Genomic DNA, 12,461 nt, shown 5'->3' with positions numbered 1-12,461 from the left:
TCGTAAGGCTACAGAAATGATGTACTGTAGAGCTACGGTGGGATCTCGATAATGAGATGCCGTAGAGTTACGGTGAGATGCTAATGATGGTATGCCGCAATGAAGTTAAGAATTAAGGGTTTATATACCCATCAAATAGAGAAAAATCTGAGTGTCGTGTGCAATTCCCTTTTGGTGGGGATTTCTAAGAAAGACGTTTTCTTGGAATATGTCACAATAAATTGTACTAAGAGGTCACGATACGGTGACCCGCAGGAGCGAACGCTCTAGGTGTCAACTATCAATTTACGAGTTTTAGATAATCTGGACCGGATATCGAAGTTAGGCGGTGAGCTTGAGATGAGGAGCGACGATTCCAAGAAGTGTCTAATTTATTATTCTTTTGTGGTTTGAACGCTAGCATCCGATAACGCGAGGGAGATAACGGACGGAAGCGGCTTGTCACCTACGATCGGCACTTAATTACTTGCTGATTGTGAGCTGATTTTAGAGGGGTCTGCGCATAGATACATGTTAAAGTTTCTTGTAGTTCGCCAAATATTCATTTGTACGTTTATGGAATCATTTCTTATATAATTTATTTTATGTTATTAATTGGAATTCTTAATGATTGATAATTTATAATAAAACTTGAGTTTAATGCAATAGGGTAAGATTAAGTTATTTCTAAATTATAGAATTATGATTCCATAACGTAATATCGAGACTTTCTTGTTCTCGTTTGACTTAATTCTATAATAAAATATTCTCTTTAATTATATCCACTTGGGCCTTATTTATAAGTCTCTTCATTTAATAATTTACTCAATAAATCTTAATAATCTTGGGTTCGTTATCGAAATCATTTAATGACTGAAATAAGGCTTCGTAAATATAATTGCGGATGAAATCTTAAAATATTAAGTGTTTGAACACTTTTAGTAATTCATCGAATGCTTGTCGCAGGCTTGTCGTTACAATGCATCGCAAGATAAGGATTTATGGAACCTTCCTCATAATAATTCTGTCAATGATTAAAATACTTCTAAAACTCATTACTATAAGTCTTAAATCGTTAAATAAAGTTCGACAAGTTATTATGTTTCTGATTCCATAAATAATATTATTATATTGTTTAATTAATATTGAATATTCATATATAGGTGGGTTAGTCATGATTAAAATATATTCTTATTGCTAAGGGTTAGTTTCATATAATAACAACTGGTTAGTTGAAGTATACGCTCAGGGGTCTCGGATGACGTTTGATTGGTCGGATCGCTAGTTCCTGGTAGCGGCTAGTTAGAACTAGATAACTGGAGACCCTAGATTTGGTATGGTTAGTAATTAATAATATAAATGCTTGATTTTAGTCTAAACAATTATATGTAAAGAGGAAAATCATTAATTATCCTTAAATTTTAAGTATTGGCGCAGGAAAAACAGTAGCGCGCAAAAATATGGTTTCGCGAAAATGACGGGACGTTACACCTCCCCCCTTATTTAAGAACAAATTGCGATATATTCGAAGGAATTTGTTCGAGATCTTTTAAACGATCTCTTAAATTTTGATATGAATTAATATCAGAAACATTATTAGTAGTTGCTGATTCGATGTTGGATGAGGCATTATCATTTGGTCTTGAAAACCCATTAATGATTACGGTAGGTTCCCTGGAGAGGTCTTCAGGAGCAGAAGGTGAAGGTGGTCCCTTGGCTGGTTTTTTATTGTCGGTCCTATCGACAGGTCCTCGTGCGAGATGAAGTAGTAGATGAGTGAGAGAGCTCCAAATGGCTCCAGCCAAATGCATGCTCCATCCATAGGCGGAATGTAAGGCATAACCGTGAATAGCTGTATCGACGAAGACTTTTATGATGCGAATAATTATTAGAATGCCAAGGATTCCAGCAGTTGCGGATCCGAATGAAATAAATCCGGTCCATATTCGTGAGGCGGCACTCTCGGCAATTTTATTGAGAGAGGCTTCGTCCAATAAATTATACATGGAGACAGCGTCGGAGTTAATGGAGTATCCCGTAATTCCTCTTGCAATTGTATTTAGAAGAGCGGGTTTCTCTGCGGGGAACATAATGTGATCCCTCAGTTTTTCTATATCTTCTTCGGAGTATATTCCGCTGACAGCGAGGGCTCCTGGCGTCAAATAATCCCAGGTTAATGTCGTCATTGGTTTTAATTGTTGCGGAGGTAACTGTCTGATTTGAGGTTCAGGTGTAAATTGAACCCATGTATCCTCGATACGGTACATAGTTGGTAATTCAAAACTGCATTCCCTTTGATTTCCATATTTAGAAATTATCCGGGATTTCGGGGTGAGAAACAAGGAAGTGTTGCGGGTGGTTACAGGTAATTCCGTGTAACATTCCTTTGTTTTCCTTACTACAACATCTACAGGTATGCATTTGACGATGTGCGTGGTTTCCCCGGTTGTAACTGCCATATAGCCGGGTCCTTTCATAAGGCGATATGCGAATTCATCTGGTTGAAGAGTAGCGAAAGACAGGGCGTTGGTGATTACCTGTCTTTCTAATTCGCATTTTTGTTGCATAACATTATAATATAATGAAGTCATTTGTTGTCGGATGTGTTTTTCCACATACACGAATTTAGAATTCATATATGTGAATATATCCAGGTTGTCCACGGGGATGATACCTCGGCTGGCGAAGGTATCGCCTTGCTTTGTCTCTAGGATAAAGAGCTTAGGGTGCTCTGTGCGAAATAAAGTGTATCCGCACAAGGGTTGTTCTTTTGTCTTCGTAAGTGCGAACGTGACGTCCTGCGTAGTCAGACTATAAATAATTGGAGAAAGAGGGTTAGTTGAATTATCTGTAATTTTAGTTGCTAAACCCTCATAAAGAACGTCATATTGATGGAAATTGCAAGCAGATGTTGGCAAGGATTTCCAATACGAGTATCCGTTTTCGGAATCGATGCAAAATCCTTCGCTCAAGAGACAAATGGTTCCGGATTTTAATATTATTTTTCCGGAGTTTAATTGTACGGGAACGTGCGATGTCCTCAAGGAGATTTTGACGACGGCTTGAACAACGACGTTGTCCCAGGTTCCGTAAGGGTCGGAGTACTGAGTGCCTTTGCAGGTTCCGTCGTTATTAGTGCGTCCGGCTAAGGTGAGACTATGATAAGTAGTCTGATTAGCTCTTAGTCCGTGAATGATATTGCTATCTCCGAGAGAGAATGTTCCATCTTGGAATGCCCTTCGGCACACTGTATATCCGGTTTCGTGGATATAATCTGCCTTTCCGTTATGGACTATGGAGACATGCGAGTGCATTCCGCAGTGGTAAATTGTCCGTGATATTTCCACCTTGCACTGGATGACTTCTGCATGATTGTAGTCCGAGAGTTGTAAGAGTTGCATGTAGACGTCAGTCGAATTGGGTTTCCGTATATCAAGATTGCATTCTCCAACATCGAGCAACGATACCGAAGTAATATTCAGGTGTTGTCCGCCACAATCGAATCCAATAAGAGCGTGAATCGGATTAACGAGAACGAGAATCGCGAAGTACGACAACATGTCTGTAATAATGCATAGTGAAGTATATATATATAGATATTCTTAATCTAATTGTTCGTGTATGTGATATTGCTTTAAAATTATGATTATATGTGTATGTTTGTATTCCTATAGCTTTGTAATCAAGTAGGATATATATATATGTGATTATTATTGAATATATATATATTCTTATTCTAATTATACGTAAATATATATATATTGTTTTATTATTATTATTTTTTTTTGTGTGCTTTTTGGGGGTTTTTTTTTCTTTATAAATATATCTATATATATATATAGTATATGAGGTATCCTTTTGTCACCGAGTAAAGTATGGAATTATAATAGATTATATGCACGTTTTATTCTAAAATTATGAATATGTAAATTATTATTTTTTTTCCTTTTTTTTTTTATATATATATGCTATATGTCTTATAACTTTATTTTGCAACTGAGTAAGATATAAGAATTGTACTTGGGTATATATGTACGTTCTATACTTAAGATATATATATTTCATTAAAATTACTTTAATTAGATCAGTTAGAACCAATGCGTAGATGTTAATTATTTAGGGTGAAGCTTATCGTAGCGAGGAATATATACTATATTAACTTACATAGATGCTTAATGATAAATAAAAATTCTCTTCTCTCTTTTTGTTATTATTTTTTCGAGGACGCTTTCGTATTTTGCTAGTTCTCTGAATCAGGCCGCCAAGCTGCGAGGGTCTGATATTGCATCCATATGTGTAGTTTTTCGCTGGGAAAGGTTGTGTTTTAACGTCTTTGGTAAGTTAGAAAGGGCGTGTCAAGTCGTAAACATATCATAGGTAGAAGTGTATGTGAGTAGAGGGGGAATGGGAGGAAAAAGAAAATGGTTTTCCACGTGCAGGTCAACGAAGAAGAATCGCACAGTCGCACTTTAGTTTTGCAGTGGTAAGAGTGTTGTGAGAAAAGAAAAATTTATAATGGAAATTGAAGTCCCGTATTCGAAAACGAGGGTGGTGATCAGGCGATTACCGATAATTCTGGTGATGGAGTTTGATAAGGAGAACGTAAGTAGTTATTCATGAATGTGTATGAGTCTGTTTTATTATTAATGCTATTACCTCTGATATTAATGATATTTGATATTTGCTTAATAATTTGGAACGGGGCGATCGAGATAGGGAAATATAATAATTAAGGGTTTTCTTTCTCAGCCCAACGTTATTCTTTCTGTGTATCAATACATGAAGAAGGATCGCGAAGATCGGCGAGTGAGAGCCGAAGAGAGACGGCGCTGGGAGGCTTTCCTGGAGGAGGAAGGGGATGATATTTTCTCCCTGAATAAATTATTTGAGGAATGGAGCGAGGAGGAGAGATTGTTCAGAGAGAGATTTCTGATCACCGATGAGATGCTCAGTAAGTTCTTTTAAATTTTTTTTTTTATGACGCGGTTTGTTAATATATAATTGATAATTTGATGTATGTAACCTTTATTTGTTTGTTAGAGGACGACTGGGATTGTGGACCACCGTGGAGGGTATGCTTGTGGAAGAACGTAGTGAAGATGAGTAGACTACGTGCTGAAAGAAGGGTGCAGAGAATGATCGATTTCGCGGCGCCGGTGAGGAGGTGTGAGGACGCGGGGTACGATGATTTTGAAGACGCGGAGTACCGTGAAGAAGTTTTACGCCAAGCGGGATTCTATAAGAATTAGGTAAGTAAGCTTTCTTTTACTTTGTTTTGCTTTGGGTTTATCTCATTGCTTGACATTATATTATTTTTGTGCATTGTTTCAGAACTGCCTTGATAGCGTCATCGATTCAGGTTATTCTGAAGAGCGCGCGCGCGATCGCAAATGTTCGTATATATTTTTAATAGTTCTTTTATAATAATTATTATCGTATGTATTTTACGTAATTATTAAAATTATGCTTATCGAGAAACTGCGTTATTTTATTTCATACTGCCTTCATAAGTACTTTATATACTCGTAAGATTAGAGGAAACACCGTAGAAGCATTTTATTGTTTATGATTAAGATTCATTAATTAAAATATATATATTCTTATGATTTAAATCCATATATATATGATTCGTAAGAAGCTAAGAATGCACTTTGTTATATTATTATCGTATTAATTATCGTATATATATATTTTGTTTTTTTTTTTTTTTTTATTTTTTTTATTATTTTTTTTTTATTTATTAAATAGGACGAACACTTTATTATCTACGATCAAGATTAAATAAATCAGATATTTGTCAGCCATATTTGCTTAAGACTAGTTATTTGTCGTAATGTAATTGTTTCGCCAGAATAATTATAGTAGTAAGATCGAAGGAAGCTATAAAGAGACATTTTATCATTTTATATATATAAGATTAAATAGATAGGACACTTTATCGTATTAGGATTAAATAGATAGGACATTTTAAAGTTACTTAAAGTATAGTATATTTTCCAAAATGTTTTCGTTCAATGTCTTCATTAAGTATTAAAATACTTAGAGTTAAAAGTAGTAATATAGAATGTATATTTTATATAATTTTAACGATATATTATCATTTAATATATATATATGTATTATCTCTATAAATTTGAACACTAATAATGATTAAATGCTGCGTATAATTTTCATATTACGTTTTAGACTGTACGTTTAACGAAATGTAGTATAACTAGTTTACTGTATCTCCTAATTTTAGTTAATTACGCGGAATTGCATTTGCCTTGGACTTAAGTATTTATAAGGTTATAATAAAGATATAATTTATTCTATACTTTGTTATAAATTAGTGATTTATTTAGTTAATAAATGTTAAGCTAGAGACCGTTTATAGAATTGTCTTAGTTATGACTAGATAACTCATCAAGGTTAGAATATAGGTTACATAGGAGTATGTAAATGTTAGAAAATAGATTTTGTTTTAGTAAATAGATTATTTGGTTATTAGGTTGGGGTTCTCAATTCAATTTCGAAGCCAGTGTCGTTATCGTACACCGAGAGGTAAAGAACGTCCAGGGTAGCAGTGTCCAGAACTAGAAGTGCGATTTTGTTAGAATAGTATGTTTTAAAGGCGTTCATGAATTCTATATAAGCGATAAAGCAATCGTTACATTGTAAAACAGAGCGTTTTTCTATGGCTATTTCGCTGCTGCAGATTTGACAGTCGGCAGGGCTCATATCTCCGTCTATAACTCCATGACCAATTATATGTTTATAACCCTTTGGGGTTGTGCGGTTATAGCATTTAATACAAAGTCTTTTGCCACTTTCTTCAGCTTGGTAGCCAGATATTCGTAGGCATTTTATTTCATATAGTTCTGGAAAGTGCTTTAACAAGGGATGTGGGTTGTATTTAAAATTCTTCCCGATGCACATTTTGCAATTAGTAAGTATAGCGTTAGTATTTATTGTTGTTAAAGTTTTTTTATGCGTATAAAGTGGGAATATTTAGTACGGTTGCTGCATTTAAGCAGAAATTAAGATGGTTTATTAGAAATGGAAAATTTGTTAATTAGTTAATTAATAAAAGATGTCAGGTGATCCGTAAAACAGTGTTGATAAAAAGGAGAACTGTTTCCACCTGAAGTTGATCCGGGGCCTTAGGGGCAGTTCGTAGTCACAGACGATGGAGAGCTGTTAAAGAGGATAACTGCTTTAGGCCCTGGAATAATGTTTCGTTGGCGCTGCCAACATCTGTAAACAAAGATGATACATGTTATTTTATCCTGGTTCAACATGTGCAATTTTTAACTTGTTAACGTGAACAATTCTGGGTTTATTTTTGACTAATAATTTGACGTTGCACTGCGGTAGAACTTCTATAATTTCATGGGGTCCGGTATATTGGTCGGCGAATTTTCCTTTTGCAGGTTCCTTTAGTAAAAATACACGTGATCCTACTTGAAAATTTTGTTCGTTAACTTTTCGATCGTAATAATGTTTACTTCGTTCTTTAGAGTTTATGAGGTTTTTGCGTGCGTCTTCTTGTGTGTCATGTATTCTGTTAAATAAATCAGTCAGATAATCTCGATAGGTAGTCTCTAGATTTCCTTCGACAGGTGGGTGAGCGGAGGGTAATCGGGCTATTCTACCGAAGATTAACTCAAATGGTGGGTATTTAGTTCCTTCATGAACACTAGTGTTATAAGAAAACATTGCCATGTTAATATGACTATCCCAGTCTCTCTTTCTGGACCTGAATTTTAAGATATTCTGTCAGTACATGATGTGATCTTTCAAGAGAACCGTTAGATTGAGGATGATAGGCGGTAGTTTTAAAGTGTTGTATATTAAACATTTTAGCTAAATTTCGTATGAGACCAGAGAGAAAATTAGTTCCTTGGTCCGTAAGGATGGCTTTAGGAGCGCCGTATATGCAAATGAAATTTCTAGTGAGCGCAATAGCAATGGATAAAGAATTAGCTTCTCTTAAAGGAACGGCTACAGAATATTTAGTCAATAAATCTTGCATAGTTAATATATATTGATTTCCAGAATTTGTTATAGGGAGAGGACCTACTATATCGAGAGCTACTTTGTCGAATGCGGCCCTAGGTGTATCTGTAATTACCATGGGTTGTCTTGTTTTTACACGTGTTAATTTCTTTAACTGACATTGACGACACCTCTGAATAAGATGCTGTATATCTTTTTTCATAGTGTTCCAATGATAATAAGGTCTTAATCGGTTATAAGTTTTAGTTACTCCTTTATGACCACCGTGAGCGGAGGAATGATTCTCGATAATGAGCGTTTCGCGTTCTTCGGCAGGGGGAATTCGAACTAAGTTTTCGCAGACTGTAATGTGGATGGGTAATTCTCTCAAAAATTCTTGAATTTGGCTAATCACGTATCGCCATGGTATATCGTCGAAACGATCAGTTTTACTGATACTAAAGGAGGCTAAACGTAATTCGGTTACGGCATCTAAAAGGGAACGCATACAATTTTTTAACGTTTGTTGTTCTAAGCGCGAACGATTATTTAATCTTATAGGAATGGATATTAATGTTTTTGATTTAACTGTTTGTACATTTACTCTTTCAAACGTGAGGTTCTCATATACAGGTAGTAAATTTGCTTGTTGATATTCTTTAGCGCCGTTATCATAAGGAGTTCCATCCATTTGAATAAAAATTACGTGATCGTCTTTTTGTCTTAATAAACAGTCGCGGCTTTCGGTTACTAGAATTAAATCTGTTTCCCGTGGTTCTGCGAGTTGGAGTACTTCTTCATATATGTGATCTCCTTCGCGTAGGTCAATAACTGTTCTTCGTTTATTGTCGCCGTCTTCGCTGCTGTCGTCGTCACTGGAATATTCTTCTACTATTACGTCAGGTTCCTGAGGATGTGGATTAGGTGGAGGAGTCTTAATAACTTCGCAATAAATATTAGGGTTACTAGAAACAGGTTCGACTAATGATTCGTTTGGAGGTTCATCATACTCGTGATTTACGAATAGAGGAATGGCGAGATTAATAGGTGGATTTCTGGATAAAGCATCTGCATTATTATTTAAACTCCCTTTCTTATATTGTATTTCGTATTCGTATTCAGCTCAATTTTGTTCTCCATTTCCATAATCTGGAGGAAGGGTCCTTAATAGAATGTAACCATACGAGGGGTTTATGATCAGTAATAATAGTGAATTTCTTTCCGTATAAATAAGGTCGAAAATGATTGACGCAATAAACTATGGCTAAGCATTCTTTTTCGATAGTAGAATAATTTTGTTCGGCGTTATTTAACACGCGGGAGGTATAAGCGATAGGTAAATCTTTTCCGATTTGCCCTTGACTGAGTACTCCTCCGACAGCATATCCGGATGCGTCGGTTGTTAAAATGAAAGGTTGAGTGAAATCGGGATATTGAAGTATAGGTTCAGAGCATAAAGAGCGTTTTAGAATGTCGAAAGCCTCTATTTGCTTTTGTTGCCAATTAAACGTATTATTTTTCTTTAGTAGGTCTGTGAGTGGTTTAGCGACCTTGGAAAATTGAGGGATAAATCGTCTATAGTATCCAGCTAATCCTAGAAATTGTTTTATGTGTTTTTCATTTTTCGGAGGGGGAAATCTAACTATAGATGCTATTTTCTTTGGATCGGGCCTGACTCCGTCATCTCCGATAATATGACCGAGGTACGCTACTTCGTGATGTAGAAATTCGCATTTATCGGGTTGTAATTTTAAATTCGCGTTTCTTAATCTTTGCATCAATTTATTAAATTTAATTTCATGCTCTTCTAGAGATCTGGCGTAAATAACTATGTCGTCCATATATACGAATAATTCATTACCCTGTAATCCAGAAAGAACGTTATCCATTAATCTTTGAAAAGTCGCTGGAGCATTTTTTAGACCGAAAGGCATTCTTTTAAATTGATAATGACCGTATGGAGTCGAAAATGCGGTTTTAGGGGCATCTTTAGGAGCCATGGGGATTTGATGGAAACCGGAGGCTAGATCGAGAACAGAGAAATATTTAGCGGATCCTAATTGATCTAAAATATCAGTTATATTTGGGAGAGGGTATGCGTCTCCTATGGTTTTTTCATTGAGACCGCGATAGTCGATGACCATTCGCCATCTTTTATTTCCCTGCGAATCTGATTTTTTGGGTACTATCCACACGGGGGAATTATAAGGGGATGTAGAATATTCGATTAAATTATTGGATAATAATTCATTAACTTGTTTATTGATCTCGTCTTTGTGGACAGGAGGAAATCGATATTGTTTCGTATGGATAGGGATCTCATTAGTAGTGGGTATGAAATGCTGAGTGGCGTTAGTAGCTCCGAGATTATCGTCAGGAAGATGAAATCTGTCGGCATGATTATGAATTAATGATTTGACATTATTGAACTCCTCGGAGTTTAAATGTTCTAATCGTAGAAATTGCATGGTAGCAGATGTGCGATCGCAAGAAGCTTCGTCATTGCGAACTTCTTCGAGATATGAAGGGTTATTAATATATAAAGGAGAAGTCGTTACGAGCCCTCGGGTTGCAACGACTTGGGTAGGATTGTCTTCAAAATCTAATTGATCATTATGAATCACTGGGTGCCCTAAGGTTGCAGTGATATTTTCGTATCTAACCTTTTCATTGCATTCAGAAGAAGGACCATCGGTCGTCTCATTCCCTCGGGTTTTGACGACACCGTCTGGGATCGTGGATCCAGACGTATCCGCAAAGTCAAAATCTTCTAATTCGGCAGAAGGGACCTCTACGTGATAAGCACGGTCAGAGGTATTAATAATGGGTAGGTAAGCTTTACCGTTAATATTAGAGACTATAGCTTCTCCGAGATATACATCTTTGTTATACACGAAGCGAGGTATATATCCGTATGATTTATCTGGGTTAGTGATATTAATGAAAAAGGGCGAGACGGATCGCGGTCCGACGCGGAGAAAACTTGCCTCTGAGAATGGAGTTCTAATATCGTCGTAATGTAAGCATCGATTTTTATAATCGATAGTAGCGGCGCGTGTTTTCAAAAAGGTGTTTCCTAAAATTCCATCCTGAGGAAAAGTGACGGTATCGGGAATTATATGAAAACAGGTAGGGAGACCAAGAAAATTTATAACAACGGAGCCTAAAGTCGGCATCACTTCTGAAGATAGTCCCTGAAGAGCTAGGACATCTTCTTCGCGAATTTTTATTTTTTGATCAAGACAGTGTCGTTTTATGAGATTTACTCCAGAGCCTGAATCGACCATGAAGAGGCAGTCTCCCTGAAGGTCTGGGGATGAAAGGACAACAGTGGGTAAGCTATGGGGTTTTGCTTTTTCTTCTATTCTTCCAATACTGGTGATAAGGTATGAGTCGGGCTTAGAGGTCGCACTGTAGTAACTGGTGCGCGTTGGAGAAGAGAAGGGCGTCCCGGTTGAGCATCGTTCCGGCGGGCGCCAATTGTTACCGGAACGCTCTGGGCGTTTCCCTGATTATTGTTACTGGTAGAAGGGTGAGGAGGGGAAGAATTATTTCCGAGGGAGCGTCTGTACGCGAGCTTGCGACATTCGTCAATAAGATGTCCGGGGTTTTTACAGTAGCGACAGATTTTCTCGGTAGGGTAATTAGGTCCGGGTTGTCCTGGGATAAGAGGTTTTATAAAGGGGATATTATTTCGTGATGATTTTGATAGAGAGGATTGTTGTGGATCATGAGTTATTGTTTGTTGCAATGGTCCGGATCTATTCGAGAAATCAGCGCGAGGAGGAATGTTAGTTCTATGCATGGAAGTAGCCCGTTTGCGCGCATTTTCTGCTTCTAGAGTTTTTGATAATTTTATAGCGGTCTCGAGGACGTGGTCGAGTGAGAAGGCTCCTTCTAATTTAACTCTAATCAACAAATCAGTAGGGAGACCGTTAACGAAACTAGTACTAACACTACGGTCGATGGTATCTTTGGTGGATTCGTCGATATCTCCGTAACAGTCGCTTTCTCCGTCGATTATAGCTGCACGTAATTCTTTTACTCTGGCTATATAATCGAAAATATCCTCGTTAGGTTTCATATAGATGTTTGCGAGTTCACCGCGATACTGATCTACAGATTTATTTGGACCGAAAATAGCTTTTAACTGTTTTGTTAATGAAAAAACAGAGTTATATTCTCTTCCTTCTACTGCGGAGTAAGCATGTCCTTGTAATTTATTAATTATAAGTTGCACTAAGTAATGTTCGTGATATTGTGGTATTAATTCGCGGGCACGTTCGCAGATTTTACTAAATTGAAAAACAGACATTTTGTGTCCGTCGTATTTAGGGATAGAATCGACTACGTCTTTAAAACGGATCGGAGAAGGTATGTCGACGGGACTAGTCGCATGAGTGTTTTCTGAAGGGAGGTAATCAAAATGAGCTCTTCTTTGATTGGATGCATCAGAAGTCAGATTATTAATACGTTGATTTAAAATCTCTACTTGTCTGGGTAAA

General features: G+C 36.7%; 2 protein-coding genes across 2 annotated transcripts; one reads left to right on the top strand and one right to left on the bottom strand.

Annotated features, from left to right (window-relative positions):
• Positions 1-1,478: 1,478 nt before the first annotated feature.
• On the bottom strand, positions 1,479-3,542 carry LOC145948234 (uncharacterized). Its single transcript, XM_083057975.1, has one exon. It carries the CDS (start codon positions 3,537-3,539, stop codon positions 1,479-1,481), a length of 2,061 nt encoding a protein of 686 aa, XP_082914101.1. The 5' UTR covers positions 3,540-3,542.
• Positions 3,543-4,494: 952 nt separating this feature from the next.
• Positions 4,495-5,228, top strand: LOC145948232 (uncharacterized). The gene is made up of 3 exons (XM_083057974.1): positions 4,495-4,581; positions 4,729-4,930; positions 5,020-5,228. Exons 1-3 carry the CDS (start codon positions 4,495-4,497, stop codon positions 5,226-5,228), a joined length of 498 nt encoding a protein of 165 aa, XP_082914100.1.
• The last annotated feature ends 7,233 nt before the right edge of the window (positions 5,229-12,461 follow it).

This window comes from Prenolepis imparis, unplaced genomic scaffold, assembly GCF_030444845.1.
Source record: "Prenolepis imparis isolate NDT839.2.m4 unplaced genomic scaffold, iyPreImpa1.0 SCAF_291, whole genome shotgun sequence".
In the NCBI taxonomy this organism is placed as follows: Eukaryota; Metazoa; Arthropoda; class Insecta; order Hymenoptera; family Formicidae; genus Prenolepis; species Prenolepis imparis.
Note: the sequence above shows the minus strand (reverse complement) of the source record. Positions and strands in the feature narration are given on the sequence as shown.